We start from the raw sequence: 27,627 nt of genomic DNA, 5'->3' as shown, positions 1-27,627 counted from the left end.
GAAATTCTGGGGTCCCCCGCCAGGGCGGGAGGGTTGGGAAGCCTATCACAAAGACCCACCCAGCCCCAAAAGAAGGTGCCCCTATCCTCCTATGGAAGGAAGACATTTAAAAAGGTGTGCGGTCCCTTTAAATGTGATGGCCAGAACTCCCTTGGAGTTCAATTATGCTTGTCACACCCTTGTTCCTGGCTCCACCCTGATGTCTCCTGGCTTCACCCCCAAAGTCCCCAGATATTTCTTGAATTGGACTTGGCAACCCTAGAATGTACTCTGATTGGATTTGGACCAGCACCTGACACCAGATAACTTGAGACTATGATTGGGCTAGAAGCCTGAGAGACTGAGGCCTGGGCAATGAAAAACTTGCCTTTCAGTGGCTAGGTACATACATGTTTAAGCTTCTGTTTTAGACTTTAGAATTTGTGTTGCCTAGAAACCAATTTATGCTTTAACAAGTATTTAATACATTTGATGTATTTTATCAAAAGCTGATTTTTTGTGCACAATATATCTGGGAACCTATGGGGTTCAGGCTTGGATTCCTTGACAGGTGGAGCTAATATTTCCCCACCGGGCTTTTTAAAAATTTGAAATACACTGGAACAGCATTCCGGTTGGGTTGCTTTGCATTCTGGCTAGGGCTGAAGAAGGCAGCCATAGCTTCCTGGACCAGCAGCTCATGACCTGAAAAAAATTCCATGTCCTACTTGTGGAGGCGTGGCTGCGAGGAAACTTGCTTGTGAAGCCAGTGGGTTTCTTGAAAAGTGGGGCTTCTTATGAGGTCAGAGCAGTGCCATCTTTGATGGTCCCACTGTGCTCTGCAAGCACACATGGTTGGAATTCCCACCTCTTCCTGTGGAGTCCTGCAGTGTTTTCTCTTTTCCTGAGGCTGGCGTCATATTTTAGTGGGTTAGCTTGCCACTTGCGATAGAACTCTCTGGCTCATTGGAGTTAGGTAAGTGCAAGGCTGGGCCAGGAGAGGCTGTGAGGGGATGTATTTCACATGTGGCCAGAGGCGGAAGTGTGGGAAACAGGTGGGGTGATTGGTAAGTGCAGGGCCGGGCCAAGAACAGGCTGCTCGTGCTGCTTGCTTTGTATCGGGGTGTGTGGAGCTTGGCTGGCCCATGGGAGGGAGGTCTGGTGGGTGCATTGGGCCATGTTCCATAGGGGATTGAGGCACTTTCAGTTGTGGCTGCACCACTGAGCGTCCTCCCTGCGACCTTGTGCCACTTGCTTTGTGTTGTGGGAGGAGTACAGCGCTTGGCCAGCCCAAGGGGGGGGGAGGTTGGGGTGGATGCCTTGGGCCAAGATCCATGGAGGATTGAGGCCCTTTCAGTTGTGGCTGCGCTGCCAGACATCCTCCCTGCAACTTCATGCCACTTGCTCTGTTTTTTGCTCTGGCAAAGTATTGTTTTATTTGAGTGAGCCACTGTAAAAACTTGGTCTGACTTGGCTTACATGGAAAACATAACCCTTTCTTCATATACTAATATGATCCTCTATTTCCCCTCACTCCTTGTACACTTTATAGTAATAAACAGAAGCTCTTCAAGACGTATACCTCTCAGAAACATACATATCCAGCATCCTGTCTATCACATGATACTTGGGAATGTCAACTAACATGAGGTGCATGAAGAGTTTATTCCCTTTCTTAATGCTTTACAGCTTTTACTTCTCAAAGTGTTCTTCAATTATTTGGGCTGGATCGCCCACCCTTCTCTGCCACAAGTGCTTTTATTTTTCCCTTTTTTTTTGCTTCTTGCATTTTTTTTTTACCAAAAGAGCAAAACAAAAAAAGTGTTTTTATGAGTTTGGTGTTGATACCTAAAATACCCATGCAGTGGCATAACTGCAGTGTTTTAGAACACCTTGGTTTGTTTTAGACTAGTTGTGCTGTACCGCCTGAAATGATTGAGCTAAAAAGTTCAGGAGGTTCAGGAAGATAGCTTCAGTAATTATGTTTGTTATCTGGCTATAAAAATTGTGAGAAAACACTCCACCACATCTTAAGACAATAATGAAGAATCCCAAATTTGTGAGAATTGTGATAGGCCAGCTATATGGTATAGAACTTGATGTTAAAACAGTTGTTTGCTTTAGTGGGAATATATGTAATTTAAAAAAAATAGTCATTCCAGTATGCAGAATCTCCTGGGGAAAATCCCTTGATTTTTGTACAAGACTAGTTGCATCAAATTTTCTGAGTTTAAAAAGCAAACCAAAATGTTTTTTTAATTAGTAAAACTTAAGCAAATATAGTGTGGGATATTCTAATTCTTTACAGCCTTAACATAGGCACATTTGCTTACCATGATTAAACGTTTATAAGATTGCAGTGATTCAGGACAAAAGTTGCTCAGTGATATTCCTCCGTTAGGCCCATGAATACATCCGGAACATGATAAATATCAGGGGGTATGGCCTAATATGCTAATCAGTTCCTGGTGTCCAGGGTGTGGCTTATTATGCTAATAAGTTCCTGCTGGGCTTTTTCTGCAAAAAAAGCCCTGTTTCCCCATAATCTATCAAAGTAGTAAAAGGATGCTTCCCTCTGTCCCTAACATGGATGATAATAATCTCCCTCAGTGATAACTAATGAGGAACAAAAGTTAGAACTTATTTATTTGTTTATTCGTATCCTCTTTCTCTTCAAGGAAGACTCAAAGCAACTTACATCATTCACCTCTCCAGTCTTATTTTCACATCAATCTTGTGAACAGTGGCGTCACTGGGGTGGGTTGCACCCTGGGGCCAAGTGCGTGGGTTGCACCCTGGGGCCAAGTCGGTTGCACCCTGGGGCCAAGTGTGCCGGACTCGGAGGGAAGAGCAGCAGTCCTCGTGCGCTGCCCAGAGGTGCTAAATCCCTCGCGTTCGAACAAAGGAAGCCTCCGCCTGGAGAAGCCGAAAGATTTGGGGACGGTAACCGTCCCGAAACTTGAGGAGAGGCGCTGCTCGTCCTGCAAACTACTTCTTCCATCAGTCCGTCCCTCCCAAGGCGCTGGCGGCGGCGCGGGCTTGTGCAAGACCAGTTGCTAGCCGAGAGCGGCGGCTGGGGGAGCTCAGCGCACCTGGCGAGAACCAGCGAGAAAGAAGCCCGCTTCGGGTCCTCGTCGCCTGCCCCCTCCTCCCCCGCCGCCAGCAGCAGCGCCTGCGGTGCGGAGTCTTCAGCACTGGCGCTCATGCGCACTGCCGGCAATGCTCCTGCGCTACCCCTCACCCGCTCCTCCTCTTGCTGCTGCGAGCGCGGCCGATGCCGCCTGTTTTCCTCCTGCGTGAGGGACTCCCTCGCTCTCTGCCTGCCTGCCCCCTTCCCTTCCCTCCTGCGCCCCGCGCGTCTAAAGCCTCCTTTCCCTCGCTGGTTGGCTCGCAACGTCCTCCCTTCCCTGGTTTGCCTGCTCGCCCTCTGATGCCTGCCTGCGGAGAGCTGCGCTTTCCTCTTCCCTCCCGGCCTTCTCTCGCTTCGCCACTGCCTTGAAAGAGCCTCCCCGCGTCTCCCGCCAATAAAGACTGTGATTGCTTGCCGCCTGCTGCCTTCAAAGAGCCCTAGGGGGCCAATGAGAATGCTCTAGGGGGGGGCCAATGGCCCCCTTGGCCCTGCCCTAGTGACGCCTCTGCTTGTGAAGTAGGTTATACTGAATGTGTGACGGGCCCAAGGTCACCCTGTAAGATTCCTTGGCAGAGTGAATATTCAGACCTTAGTTATCCAGATCCTAGTCTGACACTTTAACCAGTATACAAGCTTAGCTTCCATTGCAAATAGTGATTAGATAACCTGGGCCAGGATATTCCAATTCTTTTCATTTTTGGCCTTGGAGCTCCCATGTTCATCCAGAAGCTGGTGGCCGATTTTGAGATTCTTAGTTTTATTTTCTGTTATGCCTGCCATAAATGGACAGACAGATGGACACTGGATTCTTTTATTATTATAGATGCATGGTAAAAGTGAGCCAAGGGATTTGTTTTGGATCAAGGTCCATAATAGGGGACAGATGGAGTCTTTGTCTGGGGGCCCATGGTGACTCTCGCCAGCACTGCTGAGAGCCAAAGTCTACTTCAGAGCCCCGCTCTACTTCTTCTTGTGACTGTTTTAGCAGCAAAGAGGGCAGACTGTGTTTGCTGCTGAGAGGATCCTCTTGCAAGTGGTGGCGTTAGTAAAAATAAGATAATCTTATAGGGAACTGAATTGGCAAGATAAAATTCTACAGTCAAGCTGAGTAACAGCCCTCCTATCAATACAATTTCACTAAAGTCTTTATAAATGCTGCCTCGAAGAGTAAATTTCCCTGAACAATTTGCAATTTTAAGAATAGGTTCTATTTTCCACCATTTGATTTCTTTCTTTCAAAAAACCTGTAGTGTGCCTGATGTTTTACCATCTTCCTGTTTTGCAGGAATTGTGTTCTTAAATTACATACTTCTGTTTTCATTTTCAAGTACTTAAGTCCTAAAGAAAGTCCTATCCTACAAACTTGCATCCACTTACTTGGAAGTTTTAGTGTGATTATTCTAGTGAATAATAGGCTTTGTTGGCATCAGAACGGCAGTCTGGGTGACACCAAAGCATAATGCAGTTTTGCTTGGGCTTTCCTTCCCCTGAAATACAGGCAAAAGCAAAGCTCACCCATGGAGAAAAGCAGTAGTGAGGTAGACAAATAGTACAGCTATCAGGAATCAAGATAGCAGTGCAACTTTTAAAAGTGAAGACACCCTGTCAAGGTTGGAAAGTCAAAATATTAGCCAGGGGCCATGTTCATCTTCCCAAGGGTAGAATCCCCAGCTATGGCTGAGGATTCCTGGCACTGGGAGATCTGTGTGGCTAGACACCTTGCCAGTTCACATTCCAGATTAAAAAGTACAAAGGGCATCAAGAAGCTTCTTTTTCACAAGCATTATTGCACCACTTCTACTACACCCTGAGTAAAATATTATCACATAGTTTTTTGGTTTGGTCTGGCAAACCTTCTGTTGTGTCTTGCATTTCAGTCCCGAAATTACAACACAGCAGACGCTATGGAGGTGACCAGTGGAAATCCACTGGTCCCCAGATGTAGCTCCGCCAATCATGATCTGTGGCGGGAAGTTTAACTGGCCAGGATTGGACCTGGCCAGACTGAGGGTTTTTCCGGGGTATGTATATAATCGGGGCCCGGCCCATGTTGCCTTGCCTTGTAATGTACTCGCTAATAAAGCATGTTGCCTTCCACACGTCTTGTCACTCAGTGCATTACAGTGGCGACAAGGATGGGATTCTAGCCAGGTAATTCCCCAAGCGGGACTTCACTGACCTGGCTGGAGACGAGGAAGGCATGCATTCAAGGGAGACGGAAGTGCCCGCCGCCGCCACCATGGCTAACCCAAGTGGGACGATGGGCCATCTTGCAGAGTTCGACCCCGCCAACCTCGATAGGTGGGAGACCTACACGAAGCGGGTCGACTGCTACCTACGAGCGAACATGATTATAGACAACAGCCGTAAGAGAGACGTGCTCCTGAGTGTCTGCGGGGAGGCCACATTCGAGATCACAAAGGGTCTCTCAGCCCCTGTGAAGAACACGGAGAAAACGTACGAGGAGATAGTCCGACTTCTGACCGGGCATTTCTTGCCCCAGCCTTCCATCATTGCCCACCGATTCCTCTTCCGCAAGAGGGATCAAGGGGCGGGAGAGACAGCCGCCATCTACCTGGCCGCCCTCCGCCAAATCGCGGGGAACTGCAGCTTCGACAAGCTGGATGAAGCCCTGAGGGATCGCTTCGTCTGGGGCCTCCGAGACAAAAGACTGCAGTAAAAGCTCTTCGCAAAGGAAGAGCTCACCCTTCAACTCGCCTTCAATGAAGCCACCGCATTCGAGAGAGCAACCAAAGCTTACAACTACCCGCAAGCAGAAGCTGTCCACCAGGAGGAGATGGCACCGGGTAACCCAGAGGAGGAGGAGGCAAACCAGCTACGTCGCCAGCCAGGAATGGGGCCGAGAGCACCCACACAGCCACGAGTGACAGAGAGACCAGCCAACACCAAGTGCGCCAGCTGTGGGGATCCACATGAGCACCGGGATTGCCCCTACCGCAGTGTGGACTGCAGGAACTGCGGAAGAGTGGGCCACATAGCGCGGGCTTGCTGGGCCAAGGCCACCCGCAGATGCCAGTCCACCAACCACAACTCGACCGATGCCTACTCGACCTCATTGAATAGCCTGCAGGTAATGAACTTGCCCCTCACCACCCCAGATAAGGTAAGGGTGTCGGTCCTAATCGAGGGTGCTCCATGCCTAATGGAGCTGGACTCGGGCTCCTCCATCTCCATAATTTCAGAGGAGTCTCTAAGAAAACTTTGTCCCCATGGCCGGCCTCGGCTGCAACCAGCGGACTTCATACTGCGGGACTTCCAAAAAAAAAAAAAACCCTGTACAGATTTTGGGTTGGGCCACTGTAAGGGTAGAGTTTAAGAACTTTAAGGGGAAGCTGGACATTCTCGTGGTCAAACGCCAGCTCACCACATTACTGGGGCTGGCCTGGTTTCGACCGCTGGGTATTCAAATAGTGGGGGTGCAGCAGATGTGAAAGCAAAATTTCGAGCACATGTGCCGGGAATTCCTGGAAGTGTTTGATGGGTCCCTGGGGTGCTACAAGGGGCCTCCCATCACCTTACCCCTCGATCCCCACGTGAGACCGATAAGGCTGAAGGCCAGGCGAGTTCCGTTCACTCTTAAACCAAAAATAGAAGTGGAGCTGGACCACCTCACGGTCCAGGGAGTGCTAGAACCGGTATCCTATGCTGCATGGGAAACACCCATAGTCACTCCAGTGAAGCCGAATGGAGATGTGCGCATATGCACTGATTACAAGTGCACAATAAATAAGGCACTTCAGGACAACCCATACCCCGTTCCGGTGGTCAGCCACGTACTGGCAGCCCTAGCGGGCTCTAAGGTTTTTTGAAAACTGGACTTGGCCCAGGTGTACCAGCAACTCCCGGTGGATGCCGAGACAGCAGAAGCCCAGACCATTGTGACTCACATGGGAGCTTTTCGGGTGCAATGGTTGCAATTTGGGGTTAGTGTGAGGTAAGTGGAGCTGAGAGAGCTCTTATAGCAGCTGCCCTTTCAAGGACAACTCCTACGAGAGCTATGACTGACCCAAGGCCATTCCAGCAGCTGTTAGTGGAGGAGTGGGGAAACAAACCCGGTTCTCCCAGATAAGAGTATGCACGCTTAACCATTACACCAAACTGGCTCTCTGCTTGCTTCAAGAATCATCTTTCTTGGTGTCAAAGGGGGCTTTTTCTGGGGGGGGGGGAGGCGGAATGTTAGGAAATTCCATGTCCACCACTGCTGTCAGTTAGTTAAATATGACCTATCATGTTGAAAGAGAAAGTGTAGGGAGCCTGTGGCAAATGAGTTGGTGGAGGTATACAAGGCATAGAGAGATGAAAGTATGACAGAGGCTTAGCTGTACTCCTACATTTGCAGAGCAAATTGTAAGCAAAACTGAAATTGTGGGCTTACATAGGAATAACTCTGCTTAAGAACATTTAAGGATATTTTCTTAAGGACATCTCTATATTGTTACATTCTCACATCCAAATTCTAGGGAATTCACTACCAGTTCAGTTACTTTTAAAAAAGAGAGAGTACACTGGAAATTTGTGACATATTTATAATATTTGTTTTATTCACAAATACAAGAGAAGAGCTTGAGTGGAGGCAATCTATTTCTCATTTATTTAATTCATTTACACCTTGCCTTTCTCACCCTTGGGAACACAAAGCAGCTTACATCATTCTCCTCTTCTCCATTTTATCCTCACAACTCTATGAGGTATGTTAGGTTGAAAGAGCATGATTGGCCAAAGTCAGCCAGCAAGTTTTCATGACATGAGTAGGAATTCAAAGCTGGGTATTCAGGGGTCTGACAGTCTTAATCACTATACTGCACTGGCAAACAGGCACTCTTCAAGATAGAAGATCCTCTAGAATGCAACTCTGGCATCCTCCACCCTTAGCTACACCCCCCAGTTTCAACTGACATCAACTAGGACTCCTTGTGCCTCTCTTTTTCCCAAATTACGACGTGGTGTTTGCTCCAATAAACAAACCAGCTCCCTCTCCTCAGTGGAATGATATGCAGCTCTGATGGGAATATTAGGCTGCAATCAGATGAGCACTTTGATCCAAAGTCATTGCTGTTCCCTTCCAGATTGGCACCCCATTCTGGCCTGCCTTTGAAGTGGAATTCATAGGCACTGGGAAAAGTTTGGTCCTTAGGATGTCTGGATTTCTGAAATCCCCTGCTGTGAACTGAAGCTGGTTGGGAAGTGTGAACCTTCCCATCCAATCCCCCCACCCTTTAATAGGTAGGGATGTGCACATAATTACCCCTCAGTCATCAATCACCACTTGTCTGTTTATTATTTACAGTTTACAGACATGTCTCTGTCTCTCATGGGAACTTCTTAAGACGGTGTTTTTCTTAAGAAAACTTCCAAGGTGGTTTCAAAGACACTTTCTCCATGCTGAACTACGTATCACAGCAGTTTCCTTCAGTGATCCCATTGGCCACCAGCTGCTGCCATCCTGCCAGGAGTTTGAAGCGCTGCGTCCCTTAAGTGCTTATGTGCATGCTCACAAGACAATGAAAAAAGCTACCTGAACACCCACTCTATGACTACCACACAGCAGTAATTTGATCAATCAAGCACAGAGAGAGTGTGCACTGAAGCAAGTTATGGTGGGATGTCTAATCAAAACCCTCCATTACACGCCCCCCCCCCCCCGATTAATTAGAAGCAGGAACAGATCATACTAAGTCTGTTGACTGACAACAGCCTTAGTTAAAATACAGAGAAATTCCCAACTAACATGAGCATGGAACAAGTATTTTAGCTTTGCATCCAGCACATACTTGTAACAAGCCCCCCTCCACACCATCTACAAAATCATGTGTCATCAAAGAAAACATTGCTATGTTTCTGAAAATCATGACTATTCTATATATGTTTACAGCCTAGGCCATGTACCCTCCAGTCCCAGAAAAACATGCTGTTTCCCCTCATGCTTGGGTATGATTAGGAGAGCACTGCCTAACCATTATCTCTCACTGATGAGACATGAATGTATTACCCAGCAATCTGCCTAACAAAAGAATGGTTGGCTAGCCACTTGTGACAAGATTATCAGTGTTGCCTGTCTTTTGGTTTCTCTAGTGACATGAAACAAATCATGCTAGGAAAGGGAATGAAAGTTATTTTTTTCAGACACAGAAAAGGGAAGTTGTGGAGGCGGGTGACATTTTGGCTTTTCTTACAAGTTGTATTGCTCATCATTAAATGCATTCATTCACAGGTTAAGGATGAGCTGCTTGGAGTTTTGTTGCTCTTAAGACATGGCCAGGTAAAAATATTCCTGCTGTGTGCTGAAGGAAGAAGAGAAGCACCTATTTGGAATGTAAGTCATTTATCTCAGGTTTCTGCTTACCATAAGTTCTGCTTTTCATAGAGGGCTTTAGCATATTTTTTGCTTCCTTCCTTTTCTTAGTTTGCCGCTATCACTACAGACTGAGTAGATTGTTTCTGGCAGGTATGGGAAGTTAGAATACATTTAATTATTTCCCCCACCCCCAAAGATTTATTCTTGTCTGTTTGGCTTAGGAGAAGACTGATATGATAAGTAATGAGAGGGACAGGGAGGGTGGGAAGGAGCTGGCATCTCTGTTCCCTTCCACTTTTTGACAAAGTACTATCAAGGGCACTTTATTTACTTGGGGATCTTTAAAACTGAAAGGACATCCAGGAGATCCAACCTAACTGTAAGGCAGGAACCTTTAAAACTTCCAGCAAAGACAACTCAGCCAACTTGTCCCAACTATGAACCTACAACTCCCCCCCCCCCCCAATATTTACATTTAATCAACCTTAACTTTTTAACTTCATTGGGTATGGTGAACAATTGTTACTCTTTTTAAAAAAGCTTTTAACATTTTTGTCTCAGAAAGAAAATGCCTTATCCCTTTACCTTCTGTCTCTCCACTCTTTCTCAGATGATTTTCATTAGAGACCTTTTATCATCCTTATTACTACTCTGGAACACATTCTACGTTGTTGCTAATCTGTGCAGCATCTGAAAACCATACGCCATCTACTGTCTTAATTATGGATTAGTTGTAAACTCTTGAACTCAGCTTCTGTTAATATTTGCCTTGAATAGAGATTACACTGCTCCTTTTCACTGTTACTGCATACTGGCTCAGCTTCTTTGCTATCCACTGTGACCATTTTAGTCCTTCGAAATACTATTGTCTTTTTTACCTCTGATTTTTTCATTGCTTTTTAAATAATTTCTTTTGCTGCGATTCATATTACTCCTATAAGTCTGATCTAGGGTTGCCAGGTGTCTCCACTGACCACCAGTGGGGGATGGGGTTGCCAGATCCTGGTAAGGAAACTCCTGGGGATTTAGGGATGGAGCTTTGGGAGGCCAGGGACTTCAGTATGGTACAATGCCATAGAGTCCACCCTCCAAAACGTCCATTTTTCTCCAGGGGAACTAATTCCAGGGGATCCCCAAGCTCCACCTGGAGGCTGGCATGCTTAGTCTAATCCTTAGGTTTGTTGTTTTAGCTTTTTCAGCTTTTGCTCAAGAATGTTTCATATGGTATGCATGTCACAGATACATGAATGATACAGGTACATGTATCAAGGTACTAGGATTGGTTGCAGTTCTCAATCATAAGAAATTATTGTGGCAGAGATGCATTTGCCAATGCATAACATATGAATTAGTATCTCTTGTACATTCAATAACTGTTTTTCTTCATTTTTTAAATCTAAGCAATTGATACAGATGTTGAACAGTGCTGTACCAGCACTGACCCTGGAATCCATATCCTCTCTCAGTTAATTTTGGATCATTCTGTGTTGATTTATTGAAGAAAAGTGTATCAGCTCTCCACCTTATTCTAGTTCCTTTAGGCCCACATTACAGTATGATGTAATTAATGTTAGTGGGCAGTTGTAATTAAACTGCTTTGCTAACAGGTAGAATTAAAATGTTTTAATAAATAAAAAGTGACTATTCCAAGATCACCAAGCAAGGTTCAGCAGCAGAGTGTAAATGTGAAGCTGGTTCTCCCAAATCCTTCTAACCACTCCACCACTCTGACTCTTATCATACTGTATCTAAATTCAGCTAAAACACCTAATGACCTAGAAATCCTATTTTGCTTTTTAAAACTTCTTTTTCACTGATTCAGTTAAAGTGGCCTTGATGAAATGATGCACATACAGAATACAGAACTGATGCTTTCCAGGCCCAGTCTAAAGGTGTTCTTCTGTCTTGGCTTCTTTGTGTTTCACTCAAATACTACAGGTAAGTCCAGTATTTTAATGTGTTTTTAGAACACAGACCATTTCATGACTTTCCTTGCTAGATGGTTATCAAAGAATATGGCAAAAAATATCAGAAAATCAGTATCAGAAAATGTATTTAGAAAATATCTGAAAGTTGGACATTGTAATTCAATTAAGGATTTAACTAGGGTTTTGTTCTTCTTAATTGTTTTTACAATCTGCTCCTATCCTAAGGCCTGTTATGAGGATCATTCAGGCTGCCAGGTGGTTTATGCGTCTACATATTTGTTGACTGATTTTGTTGATTCTATGTTGTATGATTTTCTTTTTTATGGTGGGACCCTCCTTAAGCAATTAGGGAAGAGGTGGCAAATAAATGTTTTAAACCAATTAATAAAGAGGATGAGATAAGACTACATATTTTTTTTTCCAGTTTCAGATATGTATTGTTAATATCAGGCTACCCCTGCTTTTATCTAGAGTACTAGAACTTATATTTATTTCCGTACTGACTACTGGCTCCTCTCAACCTTATAAAATTTCTTATGAGCTCAGTTTTTAGTGCGTGATATGTTCTATTGTGACTGACAGTGATGACTTCTGTATTTCTCTAACTTTTAAAAGCCCATTGTTAACTGCAGAGCTTAAATATTATTACATAGGAAACATCTTTATCCTGAGCCAGACCAGTGGCATATCTACTTCACTGCTGTTTTCTATGACTGATGGCAGCTCTCCAGATTTCAGTTGAAGAGAGAGAAATCTTCCCTAACACCTTTGAAATCCTTTGAGTGGAGATGTCAAAAATTAAAGCTGGTACTTTAAGAGCATAAGAAGAGTCTACTGGATCAGACCAGTGGTCCATCTAGTCCAGCACCCTGTCTCACACAGTAGCCAATCAGTTCCTCTGGATGACCAACAACAGGGCATAGAGGCTGAAGCCTTCCCCTGATGTTGCCTCCTGGCTCTGGGATTCAGAGGCTTAGTGCCTCTAAATGTGGAGGTTCCCTTCAGTCACCATGGCTTGTAGCCACTGATAGACTTATCCATTAATCTATTTAATCCCCTTTTAAAGCTGTTTATTCCTGTGACCATTACTACATCCTGTGGCAGCTGATTCCACATTTTAATCACTCTGTGTAAAGTAATAGTTCCTTATGTCCGTCCTGAACCTACTGCCCATCAGCTTCATTGGATGCCCTTGAATTCTAGTATTTTGGGAGAGGGAGAACAAATTCTCTTTGTCAACTCTCTCCATCCCATTCATCATTTTATAAACCTCTATCATGTCCCCTCTTCGTAATCTCTTTTCTAAACACTCTTTAGCCTTTCCTCATAGGGAAATTGTCTTTGTTGTCCTCCTCTGTACTTTTCTCAGCTTTGTAATGTCCCTTTGGATATATGAGGACCAGAGCTGTACACAGAATTCCAAATGAGGCCGCACCATAGATGCATACAGGAGCATTGCAATACTGGCCATTTTATTCTCAATCCTTTTCCTAATTATCCCTAGCATAGAATTTGCCTTTTTCACTGCTGCAGCATACTGGGTTGACACTCTCATTGAGCTATCCACTGTGACCCCAAGATCTTTTCCCCTCTCAGTCTCATCAAATTCAGATCCTGTTAGCCTATACGTAACGTTGGAATTTTTTGGTCCCAATGTGCATCACCTTACATTTACCAACAATGAACTACATTTGACACATTGTTGCCCACTCCCCCAGTTTGTGGAGGCCCTCTTCCAACTCTTCAAACTCAGCCTTGGTTCTCACCATTCTAATAATTTTGTGTCATCTGCAAACTTAGCCTCTACACTACTCAGGTGTGGCTCCTGATCACCGATTAATAAATAGTACTGCCTTCAGTACCAATCCTTGTAGTACCCACTATGTACTTCCCTCCATTTTGAGAACTGTCATTTAACCTGTTTTTAATCTATAAGAGAACCCATCCTTTTATCCTATGACTGTTAAATTTACTTAGGAATCTTTGGTGAAGTACCCTGCCAAAAGCCTTTTGAAAGTCCAGGTATATAATGTCTGCTGGGTCACTGTTTTCTACATGCTTGTTCACTTTCTCAAAGAGCTCCAAAATGTTCTCTTTGCAGAAGCCATGCTGACTTTCCCTTTGCAAGCTTTGTCCATTTATATGCCTAACAATTCTGTCTTTGATTACAGTTTCTACTAATCTGCCTAGGATAGACATTAGGCTGACTGGTATGTAATTTCTTGGTTCCCCTCTGGATCCTTTTTTAAAAATTGGTGTCACATTTACTACTCTCCAGTCTTCTGGTACAGCAGCTGAATTTAGTGATAGGTTACATATATGGGTTAGTATATCAACCACCTCAAACCTGAGTTCCTAAAGAACTCTTGGGTGTATGCTATCAGGACCTGGAAACTTACTCGTTTTTAATTTCTCCAGTAAGTCTAGAATTTCATCTCTGGTCACCTCAATTCAGCTCAGTTCTTCAGACTCCCTACCTTAATAGGGTTGCCAGACTCCCAGTCTAGATGGGGTTTCCCATTATTTTGGGGGCTTCAGCCCTCCACTGGGCAGCTGGCTAGCAGGGAAAGCCCAACCCCTGAATAGCTTCCTTGTGTGGCAATAGAGGGGCGTTTTCCAACACCTTTGAAAGAGGCCTTGGTCCGCCCCCTCTTGAAAAAATCTACAGCAGACCCGGCCGAATTGGCAAATTACCGACTGGTGTCTAATTTACCATTTTTAGGTAAAATTATCGAGAGGGCAGTGGCGTTGCAGCTACAGAGGTTTCTAGATGACGCTTCTGTCCTAGACCCGTGCCAGTCTGGTTTCCGGCCAGGCCACGGGACGGAGACGGTCCTGGTCGCCTTGGTGGATGACCTCCAGAGGCAACTGGACCGAGGCAGTGTGGCGGTGCTGATGTTACTAGATCTGTCAGCTGCATTTGATACGGTCGACCATCAGTTGCTGATCCACCGCCTCGCTGACATAGGGGTTAGGGGGTTGGCCTTAAAATGGCTTTCCTCCTTCCTCATGGGTCGGGGACAAAGGGTGGCGATCGGGGGTGAGCGATCCCAGAGGCGCACACTAGACTGTGGGGTGCCTCAGGGAGCAGTTCTCTCCCCGATGTTATTCAACATCTATATGCACCCCCTTGCCCAGATTGCCCGGAGGTTTGGGCTGGGCTGCCATCAATATGCAGATGACACCCAGCTCTATCTACTAATGGACGGACGGCCTGCCTCCGCCCCAGGGAACCTGGACCGGGCTCTACAGGCTGTTGCAATGTGGCTTAGGCTGAGTGGGCTGAAGTTGAACCCAGCGAAGACAGAGGTTCTCTGTGTGAGTCGTGGCACTCTGGGGAAGGAAATATCTCTCCTGGCCTTTGACGGTGCGCCGCTGAAGGCGGCGCAGCGGGTAAAGAGCTTGGGTGTTTTACTGGAGCCTTCATTATCAATGGAGGCCCAGATAACAGCCATTGCCAAGTCAGCATTTTTCCATCTGAGGCGAGCGAGGCAGTTGGCCCCTTTCCTAGAGCGTCGGGACCTAGCAACAGTGATCCATGCGACGGTCACCTCAAGACTGGACTACTGTAACGCCCTCTACATGGGGCTGCCTCTGTGCCGGACCCGGAAGTTGCAGCTAGTGCAGAATGCGGCGGCCAGGCTGTTGCTTGGTCTCCCAAGATGGGAGCATATACGGCCGGGGCTACGCAAACTGCACTGGCTGCTGATTGTATACCGGGTCCAGTACAAAGTGCTGGTCATTACCTTTAAAGCCCTATATGGCCGAGGACCGACCTACCTGAGGGACCGTCTCTCCCCGTACGAGCCCCAGAGAGCACTGAGGTCAGTAGGGAAAAACAGATTGACCATCCCTGGGCCAAAAGAAGTTAAACTTCAAAATACCCGCACACGGGCCTTTTCGACCGCGGCCCCATACCTTTGGAATCAGCTCCCAGAGGAGGTGCGGGCCCTGCGGAACCTTGATCAGTTCCGCAGGGCCTGCAAGACCACCCTCTTCAAACTGGCGTTTATGAATGGCTGAACTATAAGTGTACAATATAGGAAACATCAAAATGGTCTGGTTTAGAGATCTGCCATCACTATACCAACTGACAGGCATAGCGTCAAACAATAATGTTACTGTCAGACCTAATACTGTTAGATTTAGTAATGTTTTTAATTAAGTATTGATTGGTTTTAAGATTAATTCAATGTTTTATTATTGTATTGTTTATTTGGATGTTGTTAGCCGCGGGGGAGGGCGGGATACAAATAAAATTTTACTTTACTTTACTTTACTTACAATACCACTGATGCAATGACTTCATCACACTGGGGATATCACATAGTGGTTCTCTAGCAATTTTGGACAAAATTCTCTGGTTACCTTAGAGTTTTGCCCCAAATGCCAAAGTGTCACCATGTGATGTCCCCGACATGATGATGTCGCTTCCATGTGATATTATCACCACCCCGCTACCAAAAAGCTCCCTCCCACCCCCCACTGGCAAGCAACCCTACTTCCTGAAAATAGGGTCTGTGGCATGGGTGCATGTTCCACACTTTCCACAGTGAAGCACAAAAAAAAAGTCATTGAGCTTTTCTGCCATCTCCCCATCTTCCTTTAGGAATCCCTTTATTCCTTTGTCATCAAAAGACCAGTCTCTGGCTGGTTTTCTGCTCTGGATGTATATTTTTAAATGTTTATTGTTTGTCTTGATACTTTTAGCACTCCACTTGTCAAAATCTTTTTTTGCTTGCCAATTATTGACTTACATTTTTTTTTTTGCCAGAGCCTGTGTTCCCTCCTGTTCAATTCATTGGGGCAGATTTTCCACTTTTTAAAAGAAGCCTCTTCACTTTTTATAGCTTCCTTGACTTGTAATGTTAACCACTCAGGCCTTCTTTTAGACTTGCAGTGTCTTTCCTAATCTGTGAAATGTATTCTATTTGGGCTTTAATTTGTGTGGTTTAAAATAGTTTCCAAGCATCCTCTAGGTATTTGATTCTCTTATGTTTCCTCTTAGCATCCTTTTTACTATTCCCCTCATTTTTGTAATGTTACTTCTTTTGAAATTGAATGTTACTGTTTTGGACTTTAGCAGTAACTTTCCATTGATCTGAATGGTTAGCTTAATAGCATTGTGGTCACTGTTTACAGTTGGCGTAACAACCTCTACATCTCTCACTAGGTCTTGAGACTCTCTCAGAACCAAGTCCAAGATCACTACCCCTCTGGTTGGTTCTGTGACCAACTGTTCCAGTGCACATTTATGATGTCTAGGAATCTCATTTCTACTGCATGACTTGAGCACATGGTTACCCAGTCAATGTGAGGGTAGTTGAAGTCTCCCAGTGTTATTACATTATGTGCTTTAGTTGCCTCCCTTATTTCCTTCACCATCTCAAGATCAGTCTCAAGGGTGATCAGGTGGGTGACAGTACACTTCTATTTTTAAATAACCCTTAGAGACCACTATTCCTACCCATATAGCTTCTGTTGAGGAGTTAATTCTGCTGATGTTTTCTACCTTATTTGATTCTGTTCTCTCTTTGATGTATAGTGCAACACCACTACCCTCCCTTTTCTGCTTATAGAGCTTATACCCTTCTTTATGTAAAACTTGTGTTCCACCACAGCCTTTTCTCCAGAGACTTACTTCCAAGTCAACATAGCTAGGATTGAGAAGCACATTTCTGATGTGCCCTGAACAAGTGAATTGCTGGAACGCAGACATTCAAAAGAGACAAAATTCAATGCTGAAGTTTATTTGGAGGCTAAATTTATTTGGAGAAGCATTTATTTATGAATAAAAACATTTGTGAACAATAAATTAATTGATTCTCTCTTATTAGTCCAAAGATGTGGTAGCATTAATGTACAGCCAGCAGATGTGTGTTAGACCCTGGAGAGGTGTTTTCAAATCCCATTTCACTGAATAGCCTTAACCACATGACAGGCTCCTTAATGTTTCAGAGAGAACACTGTTCCATCATTCCTTGCTGGGAACATTAAGGACTCTCTTTACAGGGTTCTTATGAAGATTAATGAAACAAGGTCTGTAACCTCTTCATATACTAACATTGCTAAAGAAATTATTTTTAATAAAAAGATCCCTGAGGTGCTATGAGTGAGTAAATTATTTTCTCTTTACCCTGGAGTTATTTTTTTCTTTCATTGATGAAGCCAGAAGCTTCAAAGGCATTCCTAGTTTTTTTAGATGTGAACTTAGTATTTGAGAAGAATATAAACACATTTATCAAGCTGCTAATTCACCTTAGTAAATGTAACCATTTTGGTAAGCTACTAGCCTGTGCAATGTTGTTTGAGTGGTGAAAACAATTTTGCATTTATCTACCTGATAAGAAATCTATAGAAACTGGAGAGTGAAAAAATTTGCTCAACATTCAGGCATCTTCAGAAAGGTGATAGGGTTGACATCTCTGGTTTGGGAAATACCTGGAGATTTTGGGGTTGGAGCCTGAAGAGCCCACCTCGGTGGGGTAGGGCGGGATATAAATCGAATAAAGTAAAGTAAAGAGAGTGGGGTTTGGGGAAGGGAGGGACTTCAGTGGGATATAATGCCATACAGTTCACCTTCCAAAGCAGCTGTTTTCTGATGTCACCTGGAGAGCAGATGTAATAGCAGGATATCTCCAGCCACCACCTGGAGGCTAAGCAAAACACAAACAACACCATATTATGGAATTCAGTCAGTGCTGCTTTGAACAATAATGCTTGATGTATTCACAAACCAACACACGGAATGATCAGAGCACTTCAATATGACAATTGACACAGTCTCTAATTCTTACTACAACCGTCCAGCAGTCTTAAAGCTGCAACATCCACTGGCGTTTGTTTTTAGTTATTCACAATTGCTCCAAGGGATGTATTGAATCAATGATGAATATAGTACAAGCCTTTGTGACTGTGGCAATAATGTGGCAACATGCTTCCTAGGTTAATTCATCCACATGTTTCAAGAGAATAACCCTTCTTCAGGCTACCTTGTTTCCACCGTAACCACTGCTCAATGATAGCTGCAAGCATCGGGAAAACGGAGAAGACTAGTGCTTCAACATGTCCTCTCATGTTCTCTCAGAGCTGTTTGTCTTAAGAGCAGTTTCTGTCAGAGCTCTCTTAGCTGCACCTACCTTACAGGGTGACTGTTGTGGGGAGGGGAAGGGAAAGAAGATTGTAAGCCACTCTGAGACTCCTTTGGGTAGTAAAGGGTAGGATATAAATCCACTGTCGTCTTCTCTTCTTCTACCCCTGTCCCAAGTTATTATAAAATCAGTGCATTTGGAGCCTTTTGACCTGCAAAGCCTAATGAGGTCCACAATGAGTTTGATAAACCTCCTGTTTTGGTGCTGGAAAAACAAGGGGATTGTCAAACGTTTGGCAAGCAACAGTTTGCCACTGTTGAGCTGCATTTGTCCTTGTGGGTGAGAAATTGCATAAGCGTGATCTATTTCAGATTTTATTTTCTTGCTTTTAAATATATTTACCTTGAAACTCAAACCACAACTTGGAGATTACAAAAAGATTTAAAGAGATGACAACATTGGCACAAACTTTGTGGAATGTATGCAAAAATAAAAAAAAACTGCAGAACTTTCTCTGCAACACTTCATTCACTCACTCAAGGCATGTAAAATGAGCAATGTTCTAGAAATGAATCTTTGTAGCATCAATTCTAGAAATGAATTCTCCTATTTGTAGCATAGTGCTACACTGACATTGCATAATCTGTGGGCACATAACCACAACCATTACAGCTATGATCATATACCTATATGTGCACTTTGTTCATACTCCAATAAATGTGAGTTTCCCTCGCATTATTTCCCCTCAGAGCTCAAATAGCAGAGATCAAAACTACTTTTAGTTTGGGGACCTTGATTAAGGGCAGGTCTGAAACTGGTGGCTGCCTGTACACCAGTGTACATGTGGGACACTTGTGCCACTAGTGTTGTCACACATAGAAGCCTAAAGGAAAAAAACATTGCAAACATCTATATTAGTTGACATGTCCAGAATGAGAAATTAAATCCATGCAATACCAAAAGGGCCAACCAAAATGACACAAAACTTTGTGTAAGCTTTTGAGTTCATCAGAGCCCTTCATAAGTCAGATGTTGCAAATAAGGAGAAAAAAGGCAGACTATCATGCCATTTGTTGCAGCTAATGCTCCCCAAAGTAATAATGCTCCAAACTCTAGCTGGACCCATATAACTATGCCTGTATTTGTCTCAGGATATAATTGCCTGTCACCCTTATAAAAGAAATAATCAACATTCAGCTACTCTGACTGAGTACTTAAAGGGTTTTAAACAATTTTATTGATAACATATGGTAACAATTTCCGTTAATAACTTCTTTTCTTCTATCCCATATGCTTCTTTCTAATCACCCCTCCCCCCATTACTTGACCCCCGCCAGTGTTATTTACTCAAAATACTAACATTAAAAGGTACCCTTAATTACTAAAAAGTAAAATTAATATTCTTCTTTCTTCTAAAGTTTAATCATTATCAAAAATTGTCCAAAGTCCATTTACTTTCCATTCGTCTTCTACATAACTTCTAAATTTTTTCACCTCCCTTTTAAAATCTTCTAAATTATAGTCTCTTAAAGTTCTTGTTAATTTGTCCATCTCACTCCATGTCATAACTTTTACAATCCAATCCCTTTTTTCTGGGTTTTTTTCTTGCTTCCATAACTGCGCATATAGTGTCCTAGCAGCTGAAAGCAAGTACCAAATTATAGTTCTATCTTCTTTTGGAAATTTTTCCATTTGTAATCCCAACAGAAAAGTCTCTACAACTTTCTTGAATTCATATCCCAAGATCCTAGAAATTTCTTGTTGGATCATCTGCCAATACTTTTTCGCTCTTTCACAAGTCCACCACATATGGTAGAAAGAACCTTCATGTTTTTTGCATTTCCAACATCTGTCTGGCATCTTGTTATTCATCTTTGCCAATTTTTTAGGAGTCATATACCACCTATACATCATTTAAAAACAGTTCTCTTTAATACTCTGACATGTTGAAAGTTTCATAGAGTTCTTCCATAAATATTCCCATATAATAATAATAATAATAAATTTTATTTCTATCCCGCCCTCCCCACCTCGGCAGGCTCAGGGCGGTTAACAACATTTCATAAAAACATATAATGGTTAAAACTTTTACATTTAACAATATAAAACAGTAACATTAACTTAATAACATTAAAACAATCCAGTAAGTGCAGTTATTCAGCGGTGTGGTCTTAACCGCATTGGCGGGTGCTTAATTGCCGATCTTCTTAACAGTCCAGGTATGCAAGTTTAAAAAGGGCGGTCTTGCAGGCCCTGCGGAACTGGTCAAGGTTCCGCAGGGCCCGCACCTCCTCGGGGAGTCGGTTCCATAGGGTAGGGGCCGCGACTGAAAATGCCCGTACCCTAGTATTCTGATATTTAGTCTCCCTCGGCCCGGGGATGGTCATTAGATTTTTCCCAACTGATCTCAGTGCCCTCTGGGGTTCATACGGGGAGAGACGGTCCCTCAGGTAGGTAGGTCCTCGGCCATATAAGGCTTTAAAGGTAATGACCAACACTTTGTACTGGACCCGGTATATGATCGGCAGCCAGTGCAGTTCACGTAGCCTCGGCTGTATATGTTCCCGTTTTGGGAGTCCCAACAACAGCCTGGCTGCCGCGTTCTGCACTAACTGCAGTCTTCGAGTCCGGCACAAAGGTAGCCCCAAGTAGAGGGCATTACAGTAGTCCAATCTTGAGGTGACCGTTGCATGGATCACTGTTGCGAGGTCCCGGCGCTCAAGGAAAGGGGCCAACTGCCTTGCCCGCTTCAGATGGAAGAATGCTGACTTGGCAGTGGCTGCTATCTGGGCCTCCATCGATAGTGAAGGCTCCAGTAAAACACCCAGGCTCTTTACCTGGCGCGCTGCTTTCAATGGCGCGCCATCGAAGACTGGGAGAGCTATTTCCCTTCCCAGAGCGCCGCGACCCACGCAAAGGACCTCTGTCTTCGCTGGGTTCAGCTTCAGCCCACTCAGCCTGAGCCATGTCGCAACAGCCTGTAAGGCCCGGTCGAGATTCCCTGGTGCGGGGTCGGGCCAGCCGTCCATTAGTAGATAGAGCTGGGTGTCATCCGCATATTGATGGCAACCCAGCCCAAACCGCCGGGCAATCTGGGCGAGGGGGCGCATATAGATGTTGAACAACATCGGGGAGAGCACTGCTCCCTGGGGCACCCCACAGTCCAGTGTGCGCCTCCGGGACTGTTCACTCCCGATAGCCACCCTCTGTCCCCGACCTAGGAGAAAGGAGGAAAGCCATTGCAAGGCCGACCCCTCAACCCCAATGTCGGCGAGGCGGCGCGTCAGTAGCTGATGGTCGACTGTATCGAATGCAGCCGACAGATCTAATAGCATCAGCACCGCAACGCCGCCTCGATCCAGTTGCCGTTGGAGGTCATCTACCAAGGCGACCAACACCGTCTCCGTCCCATGGCCCGGCCGGAAACCAGACTGACATGGGTCTAAGACAGAAGCGTCATCCAGAAACCTCTGAAGCTGCGACGCCACGGCCCTCTCAATAATTTTACCTAAAAACGGTAAGTTAGACACCGGCCGGTAGTTCGCCAATTCGGCCGGGTCTGCTGTAGCTTTTTTCAAGAGAGGGCAGACCAAAGCCTCTTTCAGAGGTGTTGGAAACTGCCCCTCTGAGAGGGACCTGTTTATGATGTCCCGTAAAGGACAACTAAGCTCCCCCTGGCAAGATTTAATCAGCCAAGAGGGGCAAGGGTCCAGATCGCATGTTGTCGGGCGAGCAGCAGAAAGGATTCTGTCGACTTCCTCCAGGCTAAGCGGGTCGAAGTGGTCCAGCACTAAACCCGAAGACAGGCACGGTGCCTCAGTTTCACTCACTGTATCCAAAGTGGTAGGCAGGTCTTGGCGGAGCAACGAGATTTTATCTGCAAAGTATTTCGCAAATGCCTCACAGCCTATTTCTAATTCCCTAACGTTTGGTTTGCCTTGTGGCAGCGTTATAAGATCCCCAATTACTCTAAATAATTGTGCTGGGCGCGAGTTTGCAGATGCAATCTTGGTTGCAAAGTAATCTTTCTTTGCAGCCTTGACTGCCATCTCGTAAGACTTCATAAACGTTCTGTAGGATGTTCTCGTTGCTTCGTCCCGAGTATGCCTCCATTGCCTCTCTAGTCATCTGAGCCCTTGTTTCAGCCGGCGCAGCTCCAAGGTATACCATGGCGCCAGCTTCGTACGAGGGCGTAGAGGACGCCGAGGTGCAATTTCGTCGATAGCCCTGGACAACTGGTCCTGCCAGTTCTCCACCAGGTCATCGAGGGAATTGCCAGTGGGCCAGGGATCCCTCAGGGCTGTTTGGAACCGTTCCGGGTCCATCAAGCCCCGAGGGCGAGCCAAAATATATCCATCTGTATTTCTTTATTTACATTTATTGCCCATTTAATCAATTGAGATTTCACTACTTCATCTTCTGCAGACCATTTTAAAAGTAACAAAGGTTTTTGAAATTAATTTTTCATTATCTCCAAGCAGAACTTTTTCCATTTCTGTTTGCTCTCGTCTTATTCCTTCAGTTTTAATATCATTTTCCACCAAACTCTTTATTTGTTGCATTTGAAACCAATCGTATTTGTTATTCAACTCCACAGCAGTTTTCAATTCTATTTTGCCACTTTGTATTTTTAATAGTTGATTGTATGACAGCCATTTATCCTCACCTGTCTCAGCTGTTATTTTTATCACTTCTGCTGGCACTATCCATAATGGTTTTCTTTCATCACCATATTTCTTATATTTCATCCAAGTATTCAACAAATTTTTTCTTATATAATGGTGACAGAAAAAACTATCCCTTTTTCTTCCCATAATACATATAAGCGTGCCAGCCGAATTTATTTCCATGACCTTCCAATGCTAAAAGTTTTTTATTCAACAGCATCACCCAATCTTTTATCCACACTACACAAACTGCTTCATGATATAATCTTAAATCTGGTAATTGGAATCCTCCTCTTTCTTTAGCATCTATCAAAACTTTCATTTTAATCCTTGGTTTCTTCCCAGCCCATACAAATTCCGAAATCTTCCTTTGCCATTTGTCAAATTGTTTACTGTCTTTCACAATCAGAATAGTTTGAAACAAATACATTATTCTCGGCAAAATATTCATCTTAATTTCAGCTATTCTTCCAAGCAATGACAAGTTAAGCTTATTCCATTTTATCATATCTTCATCCATTTTACGCCATAGCTTTTCATAGTTATTTTTGAACAGGTCAATATTCTTCATTGTCATTTCCACATCCAAATATTTTACTTTAGAGGTAACTGCACATCCTGTTAGTCTCTGCAACTCCTTTTTTTATTTACTTGCATATTTTTACATAAAAATTTTGATTTTTCTTTATTAACATAAAATCCCACCAGTTCTCCATATTCTTGTATTTTAGCTAACAACAAAGGTGTTACTTGTGTAGGATTTTCATTTATAAACATTATATCATCTGCAAATGCTCTATATTTGTAAATAAATCCTTTAACTCTCAACCCTATTTCTTTATCATCTTGTATTTGCATCAATAAAATTTCAAGAGTCATTATAAACAACACAGGTGAAAGCGGACAACCTTGTCTTGTACCTTTGCTGATTATCATTTCATCTGTAAGATCTGCATTTATACATAACCTTGCACGTTGTTCAGTTTATATTGCCTTTATCATTCTTAAAAAGTTTTTCCCCAACTCTATTTTCTCCATTACTGCAAACATAAAGTCCCAGTTCAAATTGTCAAAAGCTTTCTCTGCATCCGCAAAGAATAATGCAACTTCCTTCTCTGGATGTCTTTCATAATATTCTACAATATTTACAACAGTTCTAATATTGTCTCTTATTTGCCTTTTAGGAAGAAATCCCGCTTGGTCTTCCTTTATAAAATTTATCAAATATTGTTTAAGTCGTTCTGCCAAAATTCTTGTATATATCTTATAGTCATTATTTAGTAATGAAATTGGTCTATAGTTCTTGACATTCGTGACATCTCTGTCTTCCTTAGGAATCAAAGAAATTACAGCTTCCTTCCATGTATTTGGTATTTTCCCTTTTATTCTTATCATATTCATCCATTTTTGAAGTTTCTGTACTAATACTTCTTTAAAAATTTAATTTTTTTTTGCCGTATATCTATCTGGCCCAAGTGGTTTTCCAATTTTCATTGCATTAATCACTGCTTCAATTTCTATTTTTTTTCAGTTGGATCATTCAAAATTTTTTTCATATATTCAGTTAAGGGTGCTATTTTAATCTTTTGCAAATACGCTTCCATCCTTTCCTTCTTTACTTTAACACCTTTAAATAATTTAGCATAGTACTTGAAAAATTCTCTCTTTATTCATTCTTGATCTACCATCTCTCTTCCATCAACCACAATTTTATTAATAATTTTACTTCCTCTCTTTTTCTTCAGTTGCCGGGCCAAATACTTTCCAGGTTTATTCACTACCTCAAAGGACTTCTGTTGTAATTTTTTCAAATTCCATTCCAATTCCTTATTTAACAATTGTCTCATTTGTGCTTGTAGTATTGTAATCTCCCTTATAATTTTCTTTTTCCCTGGCCTTTTCCTCAGTTCCCCTTCTTTTTTCTTTATTTCATTTTGAATGTCCAACATCTGTTTTTCTTTTGCCCTTTTGTCCTTATTGTTTAATGTAATCAATATTCCTCTCATTATGGCTTTATAAGCATCCCACACCATCTGAAATTCTATTTCATCTTTATCATTTATTTGGAAGAAAGCTTTAGTTTCATTTACTAGAGATGTCACTAATTCTTTACTTTGTAGTAAATCTTCATTTAATCTCCATCTTCTCACTTTTTTAGACAATTTTGTAATCCATAATATTGGGTTATGATCTGCACCTAACTTCGGTAGGATCTCTATTTTCTTAGTTATAAGGCCTAAGTCCTTTGTACCCCATAACATGTCAATTCTGGAAAAAAGTATTATGTCTTGCTGAAAAAAATGTATAATCTCGTACTTCAGGATTAAATTTTCTCCATATGTCTTCCAAGTTTTCTTGTTTAACCAGTTCAAAGAAGGATTTTGGCAATTTTCCTTCTTTATTGTTATTTTTCCCCCCAGATCTGTCTAATGTATTCTGAATTGTTCCATTAAAGTCTCCCATAATCATGACCTGGTCGTATGTCACTTTATCAAGTTGTTTTATAATGTCTTTTTTAAAAAGATTTTTGCACCATTTGGTGCATACAGTGCCAATAATAAGGCTTTTTTTGCATTTATTATTACTTCCACTGCCACAAATCTTCCATCTTTATCTTTAAATATTATTTTTGGGTCCAATTCTTGTTTAATATAAAAAAATCACACCCCTTTTCTTCTGTTCAGCCAATGAAAAAAATTCCAGTCCCAATTGTTTATTCCATAAAAATTTATAATCCTTTTGTTTAATATGAACTTCTTGTAAGCAAATTATATTACAGTTTTGTTTTTTAATCCAATGAAATATTGCCTTTCTTTTTTGTGGTGAATTTAGTCCATTTACATTCCAAGATAATAATTTATAATCTGTCATGGGGCAAATTCTTTATTCTCTTCATAAAATTTACACAGCTCCTGTGTATTTGTAATTGTAATCCTTCTTCCTTGTAGCTCAAAGCTCAAACCTTCAGGTATTATCCATCTATACCTCAGTCCATTGTCACGTAGTTTTTCTGTTAATTTCTTATATGTTCTCCTGTCATTTATCACTTGTCTTGGCGATTCTTTCATTATTCTTACTCTGCTTCCTCCCACTATCAATGTCTTTTCAAAATTTTTATTCAAGATTTTTCCCACCATTTCTTTTGTCATATATCTTATAACCACATCTCTTGGTAAGTTATTTTTCTTGGCATATGATGAATTCACTCTATACATATAATCATACATATTTCTAGTCGCTTCAGGATCTTCTTCCAAGAAATCAGCAATTACCTTTATTACATGTTCTTTTAAGTCTGTCCCTTCTTCTTCAGGTACTTCTCTCAGACGTATTTGTGTCTCCATCAATTTACAGTCATGGATTGTTATTTTTTCTTGCATTTTTAATAAGGTGGAATCCTGGAGCTTAAGTTTCCTTTCTACCTCCTGCACTTTTTTTGACATCACCATTGTTTCATTTCTAAGCTCTTCCATTTCTTTTTTAAAGTCCTCAATATCTTTTTTAAGTTCTTTTTTGCAAGCATTTATCATCTTTTCCACCCCTTTCATCATCCTAGCTTCCATTGCTTTCAACTGATCTTGCATCTTCTCCAATGAGGCAGCCCTTGCACGGGTTACCTTTTGACTCTGACATTAAGAAACAGCAAAAAAATTGATATGACCAAATTAAATTTCAACTATCAGGTTTGATAGATTAGAACTTGCCCTTTCAAATGAGCCTAATTTCGCCATCCTCCAACCTTCCCAGGCTCAGATATTATTTTTTAAAAAAATTTAGCCTCCCAATAATGGCCGCCGATGTTTTTCTATGGTAATACAATCCTAGAGTAGGTCCACTTCTTCAATAGTTACTTCCTGCTTTGCTTGCCCCAAGTCACATTCTCTTTCCCACCTTCTAATATTATTTTGTTTGCTTTAAAATAGTCCCGGAATGGTAGATAACAGTCAGTACCTTTTTCTAAGGTTATCCAGATCAACACTGGTGTCGTACAGCATCAGATGTTTAGCAGTCTCAAAGAAGATTAGGATCTTGTCAAGCTTATGTCAAATAAATGACTCTGTAAGCTGCTGCAGATGATGAATATGCAACTCTTCTCCGGGGATCCCTCAAAGCCTCAATGGAGCCCCCCCCCCCGGGACTCCCTTTTAGCCAAGGTAAATCACCTCAAAATTTCCTGTGCATATCTTGGACTAATCTCTCACTGAGAAAAGTAGGCAGAAGGCAAAAAGTTGCCCTTTACGACCCCGAACAGAAGTTCCAGTCTGCCCCCCTTAGAGAGGCAGGTCAGCTCAGCATTATCCAAATCCCAGAAGTCCTCTGACTGAGTACTTAAAAATGGCAAAGAGTAACTGATGGATTAATAAATAGACTAAGAAACCAATAGACTACCTTTCTTTAGGTAGAGTTTGCTGTAAGCAAAAGCTTTAGAATTTAAAATAATTGTTCTGATTTAAGTTACGTTAACAATTTGGGTTGTCAGGCATAGCCTGGCAAGCAACAGAAGCCCAGGAGACAA

At 42.8% G+C, this 27,627-nt stretch overlaps 1 protein-coding gene across 1 annotated transcript in view; it reads left to right on the top strand.

Moving 5' to 3' along the window:
• The first annotated feature begins 11,244 nt into the window (after positions 1–11,244).
• Positions 11,245–27,627, top strand: part of CD80 (CD80 molecule) — a 63,789-nt gene continuing 47,406 nt past the window's right edge. Inside the window, exon 1 of the mRNA XM_060235279.1 lies at positions 11,245–11,363. Within this exon, the coding sequence (XP_060091262.1) occupies positions 11,267–11,363 (97 nt within the window). The 5' untranslated portion in view covers positions 11,245–11,266. The remainder of the gene's footprint in view (positions 11,364–27,627) is intronic.

This window comes from Heteronotia binoei, chromosome 3 (assembly GCF_032191835.1).
Source record: "Heteronotia binoei isolate CCM8104 ecotype False Entrance Well chromosome 3, APGP_CSIRO_Hbin_v1, whole genome shotgun sequence".
Lineage (NCBI taxonomy): Eukaryota > Metazoa > Chordata > Lepidosauria > Squamata > Gekkonidae > Heteronotia > Heteronotia binoei.
Note: the sequence above shows the minus strand (reverse complement) of the source record. Positions and strands in the feature narration are given on the sequence as shown.